General features: G+C 48.3%; 1 protein-coding gene across 1 annotated transcript; it reads left to right on the top strand.

Moving 5' to 3' along the window:
• The first annotated feature begins 10,631 nt into the window (after positions 1-10,631).
• On the top strand, positions 10,632-18,744 carry LOC309400468 (solute carrier family 35 member G3-like). Its single transcript, XM_081968982.1, has 2 exons — positions 10,632-11,160; positions 17,087-18,744. The coding sequence occupies exon 2, from the start codon at positions 17,135-17,137 to the stop codon at positions 18,272-18,274; it is 1,140 nt and encodes a 379-aa protein (XP_081825108.1). The 5' UTR covers positions 10,632-11,160; positions 17,087-17,134; the 3' UTR covers positions 18,275-18,744.
• The last annotated feature ends 3,586 nt before the right edge of the window (positions 18,745-22,330 follow it).

Here is a 22,330-nt window from a genome sequence, read left to right as displayed (position 1 = left end):
GGTGCAGGTCATCCTCGACTTATGACGGTTCACTTAGTGACCATTCAAAGCTACAACAGCACAGGGGGGGGGAAGTGACTTATGGCCGTTTTCCCACACTTATGACCATTGTAGCATCCCCGTAATTAACATTCTTGGCAACTGACTCGTGTTTACGACCGCCGCAGTGTCCCGGAGTCACGTGATTTCCTTTGGCAGCCTTCTGACAAGCAAAGTCAACGGGGAAGCCAGATTCACTTAATGACCGTGGTACTAATTTATTAACTGCGGCGATTCACTTAACAACTCCGGCACGGAAGGACATCAAATAGGGCAAGGGTGTCCAAACTTGGGAACTTTAAGAGATGGCTGGCTGGGGAATTCTGGGAGTTGAAGTCCACAAGTCTTAAAGTTCCCAAGTTTGGACACCCCTGAAATAGGGCAAACTCACAGAGGAAACGCCCCTCCGAACAATAGAAATGGGGTGGGACTAGAAGACCTCCAAGGCCCCCCTCCAATGACCAATTCTGTTAAAAAAAATACAGGCAAAGGCCTAGGCCAAAAAAAAATCCCAGGATCCCAAAGTCCTTCTCTTTTAATATCGCGTTATTTAATGTCCACCTGGATCTCTTTCTTTGTCCTTTCCATTTAATTATGATTGGATTGTGATCTGCCCAAGTTTCCGCATATTACAGCTCAGTTCCATTGTAGCCCACATCATGTCAATTCTGGAGTATGATAAGTGTCTATTATTTGAATAGGAAATGTATTGAAAATTCGCTTTTGCGCCTTGTGAAGCACATCTGAACGCAATCCGCATCCAAAACCTCGCCCGATCAAGGCCGGCAGTTGGATCTCAGACTAGCCAACATTCAGGGTTCAGGGATCTTGGACCCAGCTTGGTGGCAGTTGTGACATGAGGACGAGGAGTTGCGAAGTGTGTCGGCCGCAACGTGGATGAAGTGTGGCGTAAAAATCGGATTAATTCTGCAAGCCCACTGAAGGCCCGGATGCCCTCAGTTTTGCAAGCGAGCAAAGAATGCAGCAGCCAGATGACGATGTGTGTGTGTGTGTGTACAGCTATCCTGGCTTGTTCTGGACGTCGCAACAGATCCAAACCCTAATCAGTAGCCGCAAAGGGAGCCAGCGTCCTTTCCAATCGGGCAGGGATAAAGGATTAGCCAAAGCCTCGCAAATCATTAACCAGAAAACAACACCAGGTGTCACCACTGAAACACCCAAACCTTCGTTTGTGTGTGTGTGTGTGTGTGTGTGTGTGTGTGTGTGTGTGCATTTCCGGGCTCCAAAGCATCCTGAAAGCTGCAAAAAAACAAACAAACCCCAAAACCCATCAGGATGATGAGCTGAATTAGCAAACGAGCAAAGAACGAAGCACGAATGGATAGAAGGAGAGGAGATACACACGCATACACACACACTCCAGAAAGGGAGGCGGTTGTTCCTTTAAAAAGAAAAAAAGAAAAAGAAAAAGGATTACTCCATCCAAACCTCGCCGCATTCCGGAGCCAATGGAAACGCTGGTGGTTGTTTTTTTTTTGTTTTTCCACCAGACGAAATGCGTTGTTGGCTAAATCGGTTATGGTATCATGTTGTTCCTGGTTTTTCAGAAACCAGCGGACAAAAAATAAAATAAAAAAATAAAGCAGCGATTTTTTTCTAAAGAAAAGATGGGACAAGCCTTGGTCTGAAAATGGTATTGCCTGAGCAGGGGGCTGGACTAGAAGACCTCCAAGGTCCCGTCTGACTCGATTCTAATCTATTCCATATTTTATTCTATTAATTCTACTCTATTCTGTTTTATATTCTATTCTCTATTCTATTCTATTAATTCTACTCTATTCTATATTCTTTTCTATTCCATTCTACTCTATTTTATTCTATTCTATTTTATTCTATTAATTCTACTCTATTGTTTTCTATTCTATTCTATTCTCTATTCAATTCTATTAATTCTCTATTCTTTTCTTTTCTATTCTATTCTATTCTCCTCTATTCTATTAATTCTCCTCTATTCTATATTCTTTTTTCTATTCTATTAATTCTCCTCTATTCTATATTCTTTTCTTTTCCTATTTTATTATCCTCTATTCTATTCTATTAATTCTATTCCACTATTCTATATTCTTTTCTATTCTACTCTGCTCTATTCTATATATACTATACTATATTCTATTCTATTCTATTTTCTATTCTATTCTTAATTCTATTCTATTTTCTGTTCTATTATATTTTATCCTATTCTATTCATTCTATTCTATTCTCTATTTGTTCTGTTCTATTAATTCTATTCTATATTCTTTTCTATTCTAATTTCCTATTCTATTCTGCTTTCTATTCTAATTTTTTATTCCATTTTCTATTTTATTGTTTTCTATTCTATTCTAATTTTCTTTTCTTTTCTATTTTCTAGTCTATTCTTCCCACCACTTACCATTGTATATCAAATCACAAATTATCCATTGAATAAGCATAAATACATTATTAGCATTGTATAGTCATTCTTCCACCGTGGTTGTTATTCCTTCGTTTTACACGAAATACTCTTAGGTATTGGGTTCGTATATATATCATCATTATACATCTTATTCTTATTTCTAACCTATCTTATCATCACAGGTAGGTTTGCTCCCAGTTTGGCCCATTTCATTGGAACCAGTAGCACTGCCTGAGCAAACCAGTAGTAAAACTGGTACAAACCCACCACTGCTTATCACATCCTATCCAACACTCTGCCGGTAGTCCTTGATTTACGACCTCAATGGAACCCCAAATATCTGCTGCTGAGCAAAACATCTGTCAAGTGTCTTTCGCCCCATGTTACGACCTTTCTTGCAGTGGTCATTAAGTGAATCACTGCCACTGTTGAGTTAGCGACACAGTCGTTAAGCGAAACTTGCTCATCCCCCCCCTTGACTTTGCTCATCAGAAGGCCGCAAAAAGGGGATCACGGAACCCTGGGGGGAACGCGGCGGCCGTCATAAACATAAAACAATGGCCGAACGTCCAAATTTTGATCACGCAACCACGGTGTGTGTGTGTGTGTTGTGTGTCGCAAAAGGTCCTAAGTCCCTTTTCCCCAGCGCCGTCGTAAAGAGGGTCACTCAACGAGCCATCGTAAGACGAGGACTTGCCTACCTTCAGACCGGTGGGAAGTTGTTGTTTTTTTTCCAAGTTGGAAAACTTTTTAAGCTGGGTGGGATTTCCAGCTCCCGGAATCCCACACCTCGGATTAAACGCACAACGATACACACCCTCTCCTGCAACACACACACACACACACACACACAAAAACACACACACAAAAAAACACACACACACACAAACAGCCAGTGCCAAACAGGAAGTCAATTGTGCCCGCCACACCCTCTGTTCGGACGGCGCAAAACTTTGCTCCGAAGCCTTCTCCAACAACAATGTGCCTTTGTGTACTTGTGTGTGTGTGTGTGTGTGTTTTAAATGACACATCTCCCCCCCCCCCTTTCCAGGCGCTTCTTCGTGCAAGGAGACCAAGGAAGGACCAGTCACTCCGCATTCCTGGGGTGAGAAGACACGGAAGGGCCTGGACCCCTCCCCAATCAAAGGGGGGGGAGAACAAAAAATGGAAATCCGTAAACAAGCCATGTTGAATGCAAGCCACAACTTGTCTTGAGTTTCCCCGGCGGCGAACGGAAGCAACAGGCATCCTGGTTTACGTCTCGGGGCTGCTGCAAATCCTTCTTTGCAACCCCCCCAGCCTCAAAACAACGGATAAAGGACTGAAGCGCACATTTCCACTGCTTATGAACGGCGTCAAATGTTTGCCCCGCCTTACGTCCTTCCTCGCCCCCTCCCCGTCGTTCAGTGAATCACCACGGCAGTTAACGAGAGTCCCACGGTTGTTCGGTGAAGCCAGTTTCCCCCACTTCCCCTAACCCCGCCGTTGGCTTTGCTCCTCCCACGGTCGCCAAAATTGCCGGATCGCCGGGCCGTCGTAAGTGCGAGTCCGTGGCCGAGCGTCTGAATTTTGATGGTTTTAAAATGGGGGGAGGGGAAGCGGTCTTAAGTCCACCTCCCACCCCCCCATTGGAATCACTCGACGGACGGCTGTAATTTGAGGACTGCATTTTTCGCCGGTTTGAATTTTTTGGTTTGCAAAGAATAATAAATGTTGATTTAATTTGCGTCCAAGGTCAGAGAATGTCCGAGCCGGCCAAACGGAGGAAAAACCGGCGTCCGGCTCAGCCGGGAAGCTTTTCATCGCGATGACCTTTCTCTTCTTCTTCTCCTCAGAGCGGCCGAAGAGGCCGGCTTGAATTGGCAGGAAAGGAACGAAAGAAAGAAAAACAACAGCCAGTGGAGGGGGGGGGGAAAAATCCGAGAAGGCAGGAAGGAGGGAAGTAACCTTGAACGAGCTCCAGACGGAAACATTTTCCGGGGAAAACACAGTGATCGATCGGAATAGAGTGGGAAGGGACCTTGGAGGTCATCTAGTCCACTCTCCTACTCGGGCGGGAGATCCTGGATCATTTGACGTGACTAAGCCACAGAATGGAAGGGACCTTGGAGGTCATCTAGTCCAGGTTTGTTATGACAGGCTGTCCTCATTCATCTAATACAATACAATACAATAGCAGAGTTGGAAGGGACCTTGGAGGCCTTCTAGTCCAACCCCCTGCCTAGGCAGGAAACCCTATACCGTTTCAGACAAATGGCTACCCAACATCTTCTTAAAGACTTCCAGTGTTGGGGCATTCACAACTTCTGGAGGCAACTTCTGTTCAATGACGGTTTAAAGTTACAACCAGATAGAAAAAAGGGGACTTACGACTATTTTTCACACTTACGACCATGTGGTCCCACGATCAAAATTCAGACTCTTGACAACTGACTCGTATTTATAATGGTCGCAGAATCCTGGGGTAGCGGGATCCGCACCGCAACCGAATTTAACCATCGCGGCAATTCACTTAAACGTACCTGGGCGAGAAATGTCGTAAAACGAGCCAAAATTCTTTTAACGAATGTTTCACTTAGCAACGTAAATTGGGGGCTCAAATTTTTGTCGTTCAGTTGAGCACTCCCTGCCATGCTTATTTTCCTGCCCTTGCTCAATCAATCAATCAATCAATCAGAATAGAGTGGGAAGGGACCTTGGAGGTCTTCTAGTCCAGCCCCCTGCTCAACCGGTGGTCCTCAGAAAAATTATTTGCATTTTTATATTGCACTAAAACCTATTTATCTTTCTTTTTTTTTAAAAAAATCGTATTGGTGGTCTGCGGGATTTAAAATTATGAATTTAGTGGTCCCTGATGTGTGGAAGAAAAGTGACTCTCTACTCTCTTCTTAAAAACACCCAGAGCCACCACAAATTCTGGTGGCAAGCTGTTCTACTGGTTAATTGATCTGGGGTGATAGAATAGCAGAAGAACAAGGGTTGGAAGGGGCCTTGGAGGTCATCTAGCCCAACCCCCGGCTCAGGCAGGAGACCCTGGGCCATTTGACATGAGTATGTCATAGAATAGAAGGGATTTTGGAGGTCATCTAGCCCAACCTCTTTCCCAGGCAGAAGACCCTGGGACATTTGACATGAATATGTCATAGAATGGGAGGGACCTTGGAGGTCATCTAGCCCAACCCCCTGCTCAGGCAGGAGACCCTGGACCATTTCAGATCGATTCCCTGTCCAATCTTTCCTTAAAAGCCTCCAGTGACAAAGCACCTACAACTTTCGCCAACACAACACCACCCTGAAGCAAACCCACAACTTTTGTCGTGGCGAATTTTTAAAGTTTCTAGCTGCTTGCATTTGGAGAAGAATGACAGGCCTATCCCCCTATCGCCCCTGCTCGCCTCCTTTGAAAATGGGTGACAGCTATAAGGTTCGGCTTTGGCACACCGGGATTCAGGGGCCCGATGCCCACACCTCTGGAAGGGTCCCCGGATTTGGGGGGAGCAGGCCAGGTGTGCAATTTTCCCAGCCAGGAGTTCTGGGTACAAAAAACGAAATGGGTTTTTGGGAATGCATCTGTTTCCCCGAGATGCGTCCGATTCAGGTGTGTGTGTGTGTGTGTTTGTGTGTGTGTGAGTTTGTGTGTGTGTAATGAACACACACACACACACACACGTTGCAAACTCTTCCCCTCACCTGAACTTTTAGGCAGTTGTGCACACCTGAGAAACACACACTGAGAAAAATCTTTCGCCAGTGTCCACCTTGCTATTAAAACAGGCCTGGATCTGCAGGGACACCTAGAAGATAAAGGTTCCCCTGTGCTAGCTGTTCCTGACTCTAGGGGGCGCTGCTTATATATACAGAAATAGAGCACAACAATGATGAGAACTATCTTGAATGCATTTGGGTCAATATTAAAGGTTGGGAGGGAAACGACATTGCCCTAGGTCTATATATACTACAGGCCACCCAACCAAGCAGAGGAAGTAGCTGAACTTTTTGCTAGTCAGCTAACTAAGGTATGTAGGAAGTAGTGGGGGATTTTAACTATCCTGACATCAACTGGGAAACAAACTCTGCACCAAGTGGAAGATCCAACAGGTTCCTAACAAACTTAGCAGACAGCTTTGTTTCCCAAAAAGTAGAGAAGGAAACAAGGGGATCAGCCATATTGGACTTAATTCTCACTAACAGAGAGGAAATGATAGAAGGTGTTGAAGCCACAGGAACCCTGGGGGCAAGCGACCATGCAATATTGGAATTCAACATTATGCAAACACAAGTAGTAGAACAAAGTGAAACTAGAGTCTAGAGACTAGAAGCTAGAGTCTAGAATTAGCTAAGAGAGCTAATTTCAATAAAACTTAGAGAGAGCTTGGGAAAAAAATTCCATGGATGAGAATCCTCAAGGGGAAAACAACTCAAGAAGCTTGGGAAATTTTGAAAAACGAGATTACAAAAGCCCAGTCTAGCGCAATACCAATGAAGAAGAAAAATAACAGCTCCCAAAAGAAACCAGCATGGCTGCATAAAGAACTCTCTGACAAATTGAAAGACAAAAAAGATAAGTATAAAAAGTGGAGGGGGGGGGGGCATAACTAAGGCAGAATATCAGCAAATAGCCCGAGCCTGTAAAGATGAAGTGAGGCAAGCTAAGGCTCACAATGAAGAAAGGCTTGCCACAAAAATAAAAAATAACAAAAAAAGCTTCTTCCAACATGTTAAAAACAAGAAAAGGGTTAAGGAAACAATTGGTCCATTGCTGGGAGAAAGTGGCAAGAAGGTGACAAGCAACAGAGAGAAAGCAGAGCTATTTAACTCATGCTTTGCATCTGTCTTTACACAAAGGGATAAAACAGTCCAACCTACCAAAAGCAGCACCACAAAAATCAGATTAGGAACACAAATTGAAATAGGGAAGAAAATGGTAAGTGAGCACCTGTCTACCCTAGACGAGTTCAAATCACCAGGACCGGATGGATTACACCCCAGGGTTCTGAAGGAACTGGCAGATGAGATCTCAGAACCACTGAATTATATCTTTCAGAGATCCTGGAACACCGGGGAACTACCAGAGGACTGGAAAAGAGCTGATGGGGTTCCCATTTTCAAAAAAGGGAAAAAATTAGATCCAGGAAACTACAGACCTATCAGCCTGACATCAATACCAGGAAAGATTCTGGAAAAGATAATCAAGCAACGAATTTGCGAACACCTAGAAGCAAACAAAGTAATAGCCAAAAGCCAACATGGATTTGTCAAAAACAGATCATGCCAGACTAATCTTATTGCATTCTTTGATAATGTGACAAAATTAGTGGACCAGAGGAATGCTGTTGATATAGTTTACTTGGACTTCAGTAAGGCTTTTGATAAGGTAGACCATAACCTACTACTAGATAAAGTAGAAGAATGTGGGTTGGACAGCATCACCACCAGATGGATTCGTAACTGGCTGACCAACCGCACTCAACGTGTAGTCCTCAATGGAACTGCATCTACATGGAGGGAGGTATGCAGTGGAGTACCCCAAGGCTCTGTTTTGGGCCCAGTACTCTTCAACATCTTCATCAATGATTTGGATGAGGGAATAAATGGGGAACTCATCAAATTTGCAGATGATACCAAGCTGGCAGGAATAGCCAACACTCCAGAAGATAGGCTTAAGATACAGAAGGATCTTGACAAACTTGAACATTGGGCACTATCTAACAAAATGAAATTCAATGGGGAAAAGAGTAAGGTTCTACATTTAGGCAAGAAAAACGAAATGCACAGGGACAGTATAGGTGGTACCTTGCTCAATAGTAGTAACTGGGAAAGGGATCTTGGAGTCCTAGTGGACAACCATTTAAATAGGAGCCAGCCGTGTGCAGCAGCTGCCAAAAAAGCCAACACAGTCCTAGGCTGCATCAACAGAGGGATAGAATCAAGATCACGTGAAGAGTTAATACCACTTTACAATCCCTTGGTAAAGCCACACTTGGAATACGGCACCCAGTTTTGGTCGCCATGATGTAGAAAAGATGTGGAGACTCTAGAAAGAGTGCAGAGAAGAGCAACAAAGAGGATTAAGGGACTGGAGGATAAAACATATGAAGAACGGTTGCAGGAACTGGGTATGTCTAGCTTAAGAGAAAGAAGGACTAGGGGAGACATGATAGCAGTGTTCCAATATCTCAGGGGTTGCCACAAAGAAGAGGGAGTCAAACTGTTCTCCAAGGCACCTGAGGGTAGAACAAGAAGCAATGGGTGGAAACTAATCAAGGAGAGAAGCAACCTAGAAATAAGGAGAAACTTCCTGACAGTTAGAACAATTAATCAGTGGAACAGAAGTTGCCTCCAGAAGTTGTGAATGCCCCAACACTGGAAGTCTTTAAGAAGATGTCAGATAGCCATCTGTCTGAAACGGTATAGGGTTTCCTGCCTAGGCAGGGGGTTGGACTAGAAGACCTCCAAGGTCCCTTCCAACTCTGCTATTGCATTGTATTGTATCTCCGTTTCAAAGCCGAAGAGCCAGGGCTGGCCGAAGTCATCTCCGTGGTCATGTGGCCGGCATGACTCGACGCCAAAGACTCACGGAACCTTCCTTCTTTTTCCACTTGCATTTTTGACGTGCTTTCGTGCGGCTAGCTTGGCAGAAGCTGGGACACGTCATGGGAGCTCCCTTCGTTATGTGGCACTAGGGGTTCGAACCGCCGGCCTTTCTGATCGACAAGCTCGGCGTCTGAGCCACCACATCCCGCTACACACCTAGGGAAGTCAAAATTGTCTCCGCCTGCCGCAAGACCCAGCGCCGTAAGACGACACACCCCCATGAATCTAGCGCCTTGACGTACCGAATCCTTACTCCCCTCTACTTTGCCGCAATCTTTGTCCGGTCCCGACGCCTTTGTTTTTAATATCACCAGAGGAAAAAGCCAAGTCTCTGAATCGGTGCGTGACGGCAATTGCACAGGTAACCCTCGACTTATGGCGGTTCATTTAGCGACCGTTTGAAGTTACAACGGCACTGGGGGGAAAAGGTGACTCGCGACCGTTTTTCAGACTTACGACCATCGCGGGCTCCCCTTGGTCAGGGAATCAAAATTCGGACGCTTGGCAACGGACTCGTATTTACGACGGCCGTAGTGTTCCCAGGGCCACGCGATCCGCTTTTGCGACCTTCCGTCGATGGGGAAGCCAGATTCACTTAACAAGCGAGCTAATAAATTAACAGCTAAGATGTGGGTTTCACTTAACAACACACCGTGTTACTAACTGAAAAACCGCAGCGAAATCACTTAACGGTGGCAAGAAAGGTCGTAAAACGAGGCAAAACTCAATGTCTCACTTTAGCAGAGGAAATGTTGGGCTCGGTTGTGGTTATAAGCAATATATTGCCTGAATGGGCAATCCTCCACTTATAATGCTTCGTTTGGTGACCGCTTAAAAGTTACAACGGCGCTGAGAAAAGAGTTACGACCTTCGCAGCATCCCTGCGTTCAAAATCCATGCGCTTGGCAACCGATTCGTCCTTACGACGGTCGCAGTATCCCCTTTTGCGACCTTCTCATAAGTCAAGTCCATGGGGAGGGGGGGGGGAAATCAGAGTCACTTAAAAACTGGGTAGGCTGGCTGAACAGTGACAACGCTTCGCTTAACAACGGTGGGAAAGAAAGGTCGTAAAACGGGGAAGAACTCACTGAACACACGTCTTGCTCAACAATAGGAACCTCGGTTGTGGTCCCAACGTACAACCTGTTCATTTAGGGACCGTGGGAAGCTACGACGGGGATCGGAAAAAGGGACTTTTTAGGAAAAAGGCAGTTTTATGACCTTTGCGCGCTCAGTTGTGCCTTTGTGAGCCTAAGGTTACCTGTACTCACACCTGCCTCCGAGTTACGCAACCCAACATGTTTCTCCGTCCATCCCCCCCCAGCCATGTTTAGAGAAAAATGAAAACACAAAAAGGGAAAAAAAACGACGACTTTAGCATCCGTGACGGCGGCGGCGTGGTCCCCACGTCCCCACACCGAACCCCCCCTCCGGTCCTGCCTTTCCAACGCCCCCCCCTCCGGTAACGGGTGTGTGTTTGTGTAAGCACTCTCGCAAATTAACACGGCGACTCCCGGGAGGTGCCGGGGGGGGGGAGAGAAGAATAGCAATGAAGAGCAGGAAAGAAAGCAGCAGAAGAAAAGAAAGAAGAAAAGAAAGAGAAAAGAAAAGAAGAAAAGAAAAGAAGAAAAGAGAAAAGAAAAGAGAAAATAAAAGAAGAGAAGAGAAGAAGGAAGTGAGGAAGGAAGAGAAGGGAAGGGATTGATGGATGGATGGATGGATGGAAGGAAGAAAAAAAGAAAAAAGAAGAAAAGAAAAGAGGAGAAGAAAAGAAAGAAGAGAAAAGAGAAGAAAAGAAAGAGAAAAGAGAAGAAAAGAAAAGAAAAAAGAAAAGAAAAGAGAAAAGAAAGAAAAAAGAAAAGAAAGACGAAAAGGGAAAAGAAAAAAGAAAAGCAGAAAAGAAAAGAAAAAAAGAAAGAAGGAAAGAAAGAAAGAAAAAAGAAAAGAAGAAAAGAAAGAAGAAAGAAGAAAAGGAAGGCAAAAGGTGTTTTTTGGGAAGAGTGGGGAAAAAAATAGACATTTAAGGCGGGTGATGTTGTGTAGTTGCACACCGCAGCTGCCAAAAAAACCAGAGACGCAAAAGGGCCAGGAAATGCAGGGGAAAAGAAGAAGAAAAAAATTAGCCAGAGGAGGTGTGGCTATCGAATTTATTTATTTTTTCCGTCCGTCCCCCCCCTTCCCCCCTTCCCTCCGCCATCCCCGCTCTTCCCCTTCCCTCTGTGCGTTTCTCCGGGGAGGAAATTTTGGAGCAACGCAGCAAAATTGGGAAGCAGCCGAAGGGAGTTGCAAAATGCGGAGAAGGAAGGAAGGAAGGAAGGAAGGAAGGAAGGAAGGAAGGAAGGAAGGAAGGAAGGAAGGAAGGAAGGAGGAGAAGCGTCGGCCGGTTTTCCAGTGTGAAAACAGCCACTGCGGGGTTACAGCTGGGCAGGGGGGGGGGATCTACCCCACATGGAGCCATGGTGTATCGAAAAGCTTGCAAACATGGTTTGCAAAAAAAAAACCCACCCCAAACGAAACGCACAAGCCATTTTGGTTTGACCTCCTTGAGGTCCGGCTCAGAGCTGGATGACCAAAGAGGGCAAAAACTGCCCAAGTGGTCAAACGGAGGGGAGGGGGGGGGTGACAGAGGCCCATGGGGGAGGGTCTTCTCTACCCCCCCCCCTCCGCCCCGCTGCCACATCCAAGGGGCCTCCTTGGCACGACCCCTGTGGGAGGCCACTGGCACTCTCCGAATTGGCACAGGGCAGGAGGAGGACGGGGAGGGGTGGGGACTCCGGTACCCAGCGGGCACAGCTGGGAAGCCCCCTCCTCGCCCGGGGGTGCCTGGGTGGCTCTCTGTCCTGGTCAGAGGGGAAGCTGGCATGGCAGGGAGGGAGAGCAGCAGTTGTAATAGGCGGGCACAGGAGGCCAGGGCGAAGGCCGTGAGACGGGCATGCGGAGGGGATGCCATGGGGGGCGCAGGGGTCCTGGCACCTGGGATCTTCTGGGGGACGGGGAGGGGGATGGTACTGGACGTTTTTTTGGGGGGGAGTTATGATTTTTAGAAGATGACACACACACACACACACACACACACAACAAGGGGAGGATTTAATTTGGGCTTGTTTGGGAGAGGAAAACAGAGGGAGGGAGGGAAGGAGAGAAAAGAAAAGAGAAAGAAAAGGAAGGAAGGGAAGGAGGAAGAAAGATAGGAGGGAGAGAGAAGAGGGAAGGAAAGAAGAAAGGGGGAGGGTGGGAAGGAGGAATGTAGGAAGTAAAGAGGGGAAGGGGAGAGAAGAGAAGGAAAGGAGGGAGGGAGGGAAAGGAGAGGGGAGGGAGGAAAGAAGGGAAAAGGAAGGAAAGAGAGGGAAGGGAAATGGGAAGGGGAAGGGGAAGGAAAGGGAAGGAGGGAAGGAAGGAGGGAGGGAGGGAGGAAGGAAGGAAGGAAGGAAGGAAGGAAGGAAGGAAGGAAGGAAGGAAGGAAGGAAGGAAGGAAGGAAGGAAAGAGAGGTGGAAGGGGAGGGAGGGAGGAGAGAGAAGGATAGTAGGAATGAAAATAGGAAGGAGGAAGGGAAGGGAGGAAAGGAAAGTAGGAAGGAAAAGAGGGAAGCAAAGGAAGGAAGGAAGGAGAGGGAGGGAGGGAAGGAAAGAAGGGAGAGAGAGAGAAAAGGAAAGGAGGAAGGGAAAACAGGAAGGGAAGGAAGGAAAGGAAGGAAAGAGAGTGAAGGGAAATAGGAAGGGGAAAGAAAGAAGGAAAGGGAAGGAAAGTAGGAAGGAAGGAAGGAAGGAAGGAAGGAAGGGAGAAAGAGAGGGAGAGGAGGAAGGAAAGAGGGAAAGTAAAGGGAAGTAAGAAAGAAAAGCGAGTGAAGGGGAAAGAAAGAAGGGAATGAAATTAGGAGGGAAAGAGAGAGAAGGAAAATAGGAAGGAAAGAAGGGTGAGTAGACAGGAAGGAAAGAGGAAGGGATGGAAGAAGGAAAGAAAAAAGAGAAGGAAGAAGAGTGAGAGAGAGAAGGAAAGGAGGAAGGAAAGAGGGGAAGGGAAGGGTAGGAAGGAGGGAGGGAGGGAAGGAAATAGAGGGAGGGGGAAAGGAAGAAAGGAGAGGGAGGGAAGGAGGAAGGAGAGGGAGGAAAGAGAGAAGGAAGGAGGGAAGGGAAAGAGGGGTAAGGAAAGGAAGGAGGGGAGGAAAGAGGGAGAGGGAGGAGAGGGAGGGAATGGAAATAGGAAGGGGAAAGAAAGAAGGGGGAAGAGAGAGAAGGAAGGAGGGAAGGGAAGGGAAGGAAGGAAGTAGGGGAGGAAAGAAGGGGGAGTGGAGAGAAAGGAAAGAGGGAGAAAGGGATGGAAGAAGGAAAAGAGAGAAGGGAGGGAGGGAGGAAAGGGAAATAGGAAGGGGAAAGAAGGGAAGGGGGAAGGAAAGAAAGGAGGGGAGGAAAGAAGGGGGAGTGGAGAGAAAGGAAAGAGGGATGGGGGAAGGAAGGGAAAGAGAGAGAGAAGGGGGGGAGGAGAGAGGGACTCTGGAGGGGTGTCGTGTGTCCCCCCCCCAATCTTCCCAGACTGACTTCCGGGGGAGAGGAGCAGGCAGCCCCCCCATGCCCCCCCACTCCTCCCCCCTCCCCCCCCGGAGTCCGGAGCCCCCCTCCCATGGGCTGAAGTTGTGGGGGGGGGGCTGCGCAGCTGCTGGTGGAGGGGGGCTTTTGGGGGGGCTCCCCCCCTCCCTCCGTCCTACCTGGCGGCCTGGGGGCCCTCCGTCCGGGGGCAGCGCAAGATGGAGGCGGCTGGCCCCGCCGGGCATGCTGCTCCCTCCGCCGCCGCCGCCGCTTCTGCCGCTTCTCCTGCTCGGCTGGCCCGGGAGACGCTCCCCCCGCCCCCTCTGACGTCACCCCCTCTCCCCCAGCCCCCCCTCCCCACGCACACGGGCACGCGCGGCCCTCGGGCACGGCGGAGGGGGAGGAGGGAGGGAGGGAGGGAGGGAGAGGAGGAGGGGGAAAGAGAGGAAGAGGACCAAGAGGAGGAGGGGAGAAGGAAGGCAGGGGGAAGAGGAGGAGGAGGGAAGAGAGGAAGAGGAGAGGACAAAGAGGGAGAGGAGGAAGAAGAGGAGGAGGAGGGAAGAGAGGAAGAGGAGAGGACAAAGAGGGAGAGGAGGAGGAAGAGGAGGAGGAGGGAAGAGAGGAAGAAGACAGGACAAAGAGGGAGAGGAGGAAGAAGAGGAGGAGGAGGAGGGAAGAGAGGAAGAGGAGAGCACAAAGAGGGAGAGGAGGAGGAAGAGGAGGAGGAGGGAAGAGAGGAAGAAGACAGGACAAAGAGGGAGAGGAGGAAGAAGAGGAGGAGGAGGAGGGAAGAGAGGAAGAGGAGAGCACAAAGAGGGAGAGGAGGAGGAAGAGGAGGAGGAGGGAAGAGAGGAAGAAGACAGGACAAAGAGGGAGAGGAGGAAGAGGACAAAGAGGGAGAGGAGGAAGAAGAGGAGGAGGAGGAGGGAAGAGAGGAAGAGGAGAGGACAAAGACGAAAAGGAGGAGGAAGAGGACAAAGAGGGAGAGGAGGAGGGGGGAAGACAGGAGACGGAGAGGAAAAAGAGAAAGAGGAGGAGGAAGAGGAGTGGGGAAGAGAGAAAGAGGACAAAGGAGGAGGAGAAGGGTGGAGTGGAGAAGGAGGAAGAGCAGGAGGACAAGAGGAGGGGGAAGGAGAAAAGGAGGGGGAAGAGGAAGTGGAGGAAGTGGAAGGAGGAAGAGGGAAGAAGAGTGGGAGGAAGAGGAGAAGGGGAAGAAAGGAAGAGGAGGGGGAAAAGGAAAGAAGAGGAGAGAGGAAAGAAGCAGAGACAGCCCTGGCATAAAAAAGCGTGCCCTGCTGATGCCAGCTGCCCAGGAGGGAAAAAGGAGGGGGGTCAGCTTCCAACAGGGATGGGGGCAAGGGACGTCCCCCCACCCACCCCTGCAATGATCAGGCACACGCGTACACACCGAGACACACGCAAACACCCGAACCGAAGTGGCTGGTCGGGGTCTTGCCCAGTGTGGGTCTGCCCAGAGAGCCTTCTGCCATGGGATGCCACCCCCTGCCCCCATGGACCACACCAGGGGAGGGGGATCCACGCTGGCTGTCCCGGGGGCGATTTAGCTCAGCCATGTCAGGGCCTGAGTGTTATGCCAGGGGGCATCACCCCCTGTGCCCCTTTTCTGCCAGCTGCCGAAAGCCACCCTGGAGAAGGGGGAGGGCAAATCCCGAGGGTCTCCGACTAGCTGGCTGGGGGGGGCGTCAGGTGGGGACCCCCGCCCAGCAGCTAAGGAAAGAGAAATGACAAGTGAAGACAACCTGTGGAACGGCTTGCCACCAGACGTGGTGGGGACTCCAACGCGGGAGGTTTTTGAAGAAGAGCCTCCTGCTTGAGCAGGGGGTTGGACTAGAAGACCTCCGAGCTCCCTTCCAGATCCTTATCATTCTGTTTGGAGGGTCTGAGGTCACAGGAATCCACAATGACCTCACAATGCTTCCGAGGCCCAGGGAGCCCGGCCAGTGTGCGGTTGAAGTGTTTGTCCCCCGTTTGGTGGTCCAGGAGGGGCTGCTGGGTCAAGGTGAGAGATGGGTGTGTCTCCCCCTCCCCCGTGGTAGGGGGTCTTCCCCCCCCCCCTTCTCCCCATGCCCTTTGCTCTCTCCTGCTGGCCTCCCACACAGCGCCTTCCTGCAGATGGAGAAACAGCAAACAGTAAACGAGTTGGAAGGGACCTTGGAGGTCATCTAGTCCAACCCCCCTTGCTCACGCAGGAGACCTGTACTAGGGATTCGAACTGCCCGAACTGTCGACCTTTCTGATCGACAACCTGCGTGCCTTCCTCCTGTGTAAAAATCTGAATTAATGCGTTTTGTTTTTTAAAAAACCACACTTCCAAAGCCAGGCCGAGATACACAACGAATGTTGGTTTATCGAACTCTTTTAATAGAAAAAAAAATGGGGCACGGGATATTGCGCAAGAAGCAGCAGCTTGGAAAGCGGGTTGGACTAGATGACCTACGAGGTCCCTTCTGACTTTGATTCTGAGGGATTTGAAGACGGGAGTGATAGGATGGAAAGTGACACCCATGTCAGATTGTATTGGATCCTAGCTGGGTGCGGCCTTGGTTAGCTGGTGACCTTCGCGCTGCGCCAGGAACCCTGGTTTGGCTTTGAAAAAGAACGCCAAGTTTCTAGTCCTCGGAATAAATCCCTAAGGGAAACCAATTTTTCCTCCCATAGAACTTAGAACAGCACAGACTGACAAGAAAAATGTCATTGACTAGAAAATGTAATTGATTAGAAAAATGTCATTGACTAGAAAATGTAATTGATTAGAAAAATGTACCGTAATTGACTAGAAAATGTAATTGATTACAAAAATGTCATTGACTAGGAAATGTAATCAATTAGAAATGTCATTGACTAGAAAATATAATTGATTAGAAATGTCATTGACTAGGAAAATGTCATTGACTAGAAACATGTCATTGACTAGAAAAATGTCATTAACTAGAAAATGTAATTGATTAGAAATGTCATTGACTAGACAATGTAATTGATTAGAAATGTCATTGACTAGAAACAAAAATGTCATTGACAGCTGTTTTGCAGGTCTACAGGTAGTCCTCATAACCGGACCTGACCCCCCAATTTTCACTATTAAGCTAGACACCCCTTAAGTGCCCCAGTTGATGAAATTTTTGCCACGGTTGTTAAGCGAATCGCCATACTTGTTAAGTCAATCGCGGGGTTGTTCCTTTGAATCCAACTTCCCCATTGTCTTTGCTGGTCAGAAAAAGGTCGCAAAAGGTGATATCATGTGACGAGGGGACACTGCAACCGATTCAGTTGCCGGGCACCCAAATTTTGATCCGGCAGCGATCATCGTAAGTGTGAAAAGTCAAGATGGCAACGCCACACCAGACAAGAATAGCTTCCATTGCACCATCCCTAGTGGCTTATTTGACCAATCCCTCCCCATTGCCTCTTCAGAATAAGCGTTGGAAGGGACCTCGGAGGTCTTCTAGTCCAGCCCTTGCCCAAACCAAAGACCGTGTACCGCTTCCGACAATTGTGTACAATCTTTTCCTGCAGGTCGGTTTTCTGTTCTGGAAGGGCCCCGGGTCCCATCGCTCCCCAGAGATGCCCCCCATGGCCTCGGACCCCGGACCCTCCGCGAAGGCCGCCTGGACGGTGTCCGATCTCTTGCGCTTCTCCCCGCCGCCGTGCTCTCCGGCCCCGCCTCCTCGCCGCCCCGCTTGGCACCGCTACCGCCTCTCAGAGAGCATGAAAGGGCTGCTGGTGGCCCTGTTGGGAGGCGGCGTGCCCGCCGGCTTTGTGGCACCCTTCACCCGCATCGTCAACGAGGCCTCAGGGATGCCGTCCCTGGAAATCTTGTTCTTCCGCTGTTGCCTCCACCTGCTCTTCGCTGGCTACCTGCGCTTCCGTAAAGTGCCGTGCTTCGGGCCGCCAGAGGTCCGCCAGCGTACCTTGCTCCACGCGGTGGTCAACGTCATCTCCATCGGCTGCGCTTACAGCTCCTTCATGATGGTGCCCAGCGGCAACGCCGCCACCGTGCGCAAGGGCTCCTCCACCATCTCCTCCGTCCTGCTGGCCTTCTGTATCGAGAACACCCGGCTGACCGGCTACGATTGGTTCGGGCTGGTGGGCAGCACGCTGGGCTTGCTCATCATGGTAGTGCCGGACCTGTTGAGCTTGGACAAAAGCACCCAGATCTACGACACCTTCGGCTACGTCTTGGCCTGCTCGGGAGGTGTGGCCTTGGCCTTGGGGCTGGTCATCTTCCGGACGCTGGACTTCCCGGCTAAGCTGATGACCGTGGCGTTCCTCTTCGGCGTGGTGGGGAGCCTGGTCTGCTGCCCGATGATGTCCCTCCTGCAGGATCCAGTCATGACCCTGGACCTCTACACCTGGCTCTACGTGGTCTCCATCTGCATCCTGGCCTTGTTCTCCTTCCTGTGCGCCAGCTACGCCGTGACCAAGGCCCACCCGGCACTGGTGTGCGCCGTCCTGCACTCCGAAGTGGTGGTCACCCTGGCGGTCCAGTACTACGTCCTGCGGGAGGCCGTCACCCCCTTCGACATCATGGGGGCCGGGGTCATCTTGGGCAGCATCGCCATCATCACCGCCCAGAACATCAGCTGCCATCCGGCCGACGAAGAGGAGGGACCCATCGCACAGCAGAGAGGGGCCAAGTACGCCAAGGAGCCCGTGGGACGGAGTGGGCACCGTGGTTCAGCGGGGGGAGATCCAGTAGATTAATGAGCCAGTTGGTCAAAGTGGGCACCAACTGTACCGCAGAAGGATCCAGTCGATTAAAGAGGCAGATTATACTGCAGAGAGGGATCCAGTAGCTTAAGGAGGCAATTGGTCAAAGCGGGCACCAACCAAGATGGGGAGGCCCGGAAGAAGAGCGGCAGAGGCCCCGTGGCCGCCAGGGGGTCCCGTCCCACGGAACAGTGCACGACTCGTGGCACCGGAGAATCCCAAAAATCTTCGCTGCGCCACAAAGCCACCATCTGCCAAGGTGTCCCTGGTGTACAGCGCTGCCCAGGCCAGGCCGCCGGACATCTGGACGGGCACGGTTACTCCGTAACCCGCTGACCTTTGGGGTGGACACAGGAGCATTGATGATTTCGGCCCATGCCGGGAAGCCGAATTCCCGTGGAATTTACGAGATGAGCACTTGTGCTTCTGTTTTGCCTTTGCAACGGGTCTGTTGAGGAAGGGGATGCGGGGGCTTTGAGTGGCGGGAGGGGGGGGTGTCCCTCAGCCTCCATCTGGTTCCTCGATTTCCCAAAACGATTTTGACGGAGTGGTTTGGGCCCCAGATCCTGCCTCCGGGCCAGGTTTTTCAAGCGGGCAGACCTTTTAAGATGGGCAGACTTCAACTCCCAGAATTCCACGCCGGCTGGGGAATTCTGGGAGTTGGAGTCGACTCGTCTTAAAGGGGCCAAGATTTGAGAAACGCTGTTCCCGAACAGATGCCGGAATGAGCAAGAACCTTGTAGGTTGAGCTCCCCCCTCCCCCCCCAATCCAAACGAAATTAAATTTGAGAAACAGTGGAGAATTTGAGATTGTTTCTGTAAATGCAACTAAAAATGCTTTGGTTAATGCATTATTATTATTATTATTATTATTATTATTATTATTATTATTAGTAGTAGTAGTAGTAGTAGTAGTAGTAGTAGTAATAGTTAATCTTTGGTGAGATTCACAGCCTTTGGGGCTGGCTGGTAGCTCAACAGCTCGAGTCCCAACCAAGGACCCAGGAACTCTTAAGGTAACGTCGGAGGATATAAGTTGTTCCAAGTAGGGAGGTTTTTTGTAGAGTCAGAATGTTCAAGTCCAATAAATTTAGAATTTTAGAATAGCGAGGTAACCCTTTAGTACCTGCAAGGGCTCCAATTACAATTGGGACAACACACGATTTCTTTTTCCACAGTCGCTCAACCTCAATTTGCAAGTCCCGGTATTTTGTGATTTTTTTCTTGCTGTTTATCTTCACTTCGTGCATCTCCAGGTATTGCAATGTCAATGAACCCTACTTTTTTCTTTTCAACTATTGTTATGTCAGGTGTGTTGTGGGCCAAGTTCCTGTCAGTCTGGATTCCGAAGTCCCACAAAATCTTGACTTTCTCATTCTCTAAAACCTTCTCCACCTGATGGTCCCAGGGGTTTTTGCTGTGCTCAAATCCAAACTTTTGGCACAATTCCCAGTGAATGATCTTAGCAACGCGGTCATGGCGTTGTAGGTAGTCAGTTTGTGAAATTTTGCTGCACCTGTTGATCAAGTGGTCGACTGTCTCATCTCAAGAGGCGACATTTGCTGTTGGTGGGGACATGTTGAATTTTTGCCTTCATGCAGTTTGTGGCTGAGGCTTGTTCTTGAGCTGCCAAAATAAAGCCTTCTGTTTCTTTTTTCAGTACTCCTGATCTTAACCAGTTCCAAGTTAGTTTTTGGTCAGCTTTGCCTTCAATACTTTTCAAGTATTGGCCATGCATAGCTTTGCTTTCCCAATTTTCATCTCACTTCTCAATTACTTCTTTCTTGTATTCAGCTTTTAACTTAGTTGTCTTCAAAATTCCTCCTTTATTTACTTCCTTAATCATTGGTTCTTCACTTTTCTGGATGTGATCATTCAAGCTGTGTCTTTCTTCTTCCACAGTCTGTTTTACTTGTAGGAGTCCTCGACCACCCTCTGCTCTTGGTAGATACAATCGGTCAACATCACTTTTAGGGTGCAAAACATGATTCATTGTCATAAGCTTCCTTGTTTTTCTGTCCAAATTGTCCAACTCCATCTGGGTCCAGTCAATTATTCCTGCAGAGTATTGAATTACAGGTATAGCCCAGGTATTTATGGCTTTTATGATGTTTCCTCCACTCAGTTTGGACTTTAATATCTTGTGAATTCGTCAAATATTGTTGTTGTTGTTGTTGTTGTTGTTATTCATGAAACACTGGAGTGCATATGCTCTCAGTCTACATAAAGGAAAAAAATAAAATCATCAAGAATCATAAGATACGACACTTAGTGACAGTCGAGGTGACTAACCAGCTACCGAATCGTACTAGTAAACAAATAAAACAATATAAATTGTAAAGATACAAGCAACATGGTTATAGCCCTAAGTGAGAAGAGATAGATACTAGCAAGTCAGAGAAAAATAATAATAATAATAATACAGTCTTAGTAAATTATTTGACGGTTGCGGGAATTAGTTATTTAGCAGAGGGATGGCGTTCGGGGGGGAAAAATATCCTTGTGTCTAGTTGTCTAGTTGTGCAGTGCCCCATAGCATCATTTTGAGGGTAGGGGTTGAAACAATTGATGCCCAGGATGCCAGGGGCCTGTCAATATTTTCACGGCCCTATTTTTGACTCCTGAAGTGCACAGGCAGTAACGTTTTTTTTTCCCTGCCAATCTAACTCTCCATTGAAGTCTGTGTCTGTCTTGTTGGGTTGCAGACCCAAATCAGAAAGAACAATTTAAAGCACAAAGCAGCGTTTTCTCATCGCAATCGGTGCCTTTTTTGTTTTTTTCCTCAGATCAGGCGAAGGAATCCGATCACATCACGGGTTTTATATATATATATATATATATATATATATATATATATTTTCCCTTTCTGAATTTCCCAATTCCTGGCAGGTCGGTTGTTTCCTTTCCAAGGCCGTCCTCCTTCTCTCCGGCCGGCAAAATCGACCGCAGAGGGCTGGTTATTTTTCTAAATTCCAGAGTGGTGAGTCAGTGGCCCGGCCGAGATTTCTCAGAACAACAGGAGGCAAAAGTTTTCCAGCAAGCCTTCCATTCTCCCTCCCTCCCTCCCCCCCCTTTTCCTTTCCCCAAAGTCTCTTATTCCAGAGGGGTCTCTCTCCTTCATGAGGACCAGAAACTTGGCCTGTTGGCATGCCTGGAAGGAACCTGCCCTTGGTCCCCATCGTGCCGGAAGCAAATTTGGAAAATGGAATATTAGGAGACAGATTTCAATAGGAGAGGGGGGGAGAAGGGGGGGAGAAGGGGAAGAGGCCTGGCTCCCCCCCCCAGCAGCTCGTTAACATGCAAATGTAATCAGGCTGGAGATCTCGGCCACAGCCAGATGGCGTTGCTATTGAGATTTCCAAATGGGAAGGCAGAACCTGCTGGGCAGGGGGAGATGGGTGCGGGTGTGTGTCCCTGATTACCCTTTGGGGCACGTCCCAAAGGACCCCCCTCCCTCCAGAAGTTGTGAATGTGCCAATACTGGAAGTTTTCAAGAAGAGTTTGGACAACTGTTCCGTCTCGAATAGTGTAGGGTCTCCTGCCTGAGCAGGGGGTTGGACTAGAAGACCTCCAAGGTCCCTTCCATCTGTTCTATTCTATGCTGTGCTATTCTCTATTCCATTTTGTATTCTATTCTATTTTCTCTTCTATCATCTCTTCTATTTTTATTCTATTTTCTATTCTATGCTATGCTATTCTCTATTCCATTCTCTATTCCATTTTCTATTCTATTCTATCAACTATTCTATTCTGAGTTCTATTTCTATTCTATTTTCTATTCTATTCTATCATCTATTCTATTCTCAGTTCTATTTTTATTCTATTTTCTATTCTATTCTATCATCTATTCTATTCTGAGTTCTATTTTTATTCTATTTTCTATTCTATTCTCTGTTTTCTTCTTCTATTTTTTCTTCTACTCTATTTCCTATTCTCTTCTCTATTCTCTTCTATTTTCTCTTCTGTTCTATATCTCTCTCTGCTCATCTTTCTATCCTATTCTATTCCGTATTCTATATAGTCTATATTCTAGAGCGGAGGTGGACTCTT

The sequence above is a fragment of the Natrix helvetica genome, assembly GCF_964273705.1.
Source record: "Natrix helvetica genome assembly, chromosome: W".
Lineage (NCBI taxonomy): Eukaryota > Metazoa > Chordata > Lepidosauria > Squamata > Natricidae > Natrix > Natrix helvetica.
This window is presented reverse-complemented; position numbering and strand designations above follow the sequence as displayed.

What these genes read in the sequence shown, in the direction of transcription:
- LOC309400468 (XM_081968982.1), top strand. Translation starts at nt 17,135, where the DNA reads ATGCCCCCCATGGCCTCGGACCCCGGACCCTCCGCGAAGGCCGCCTGG.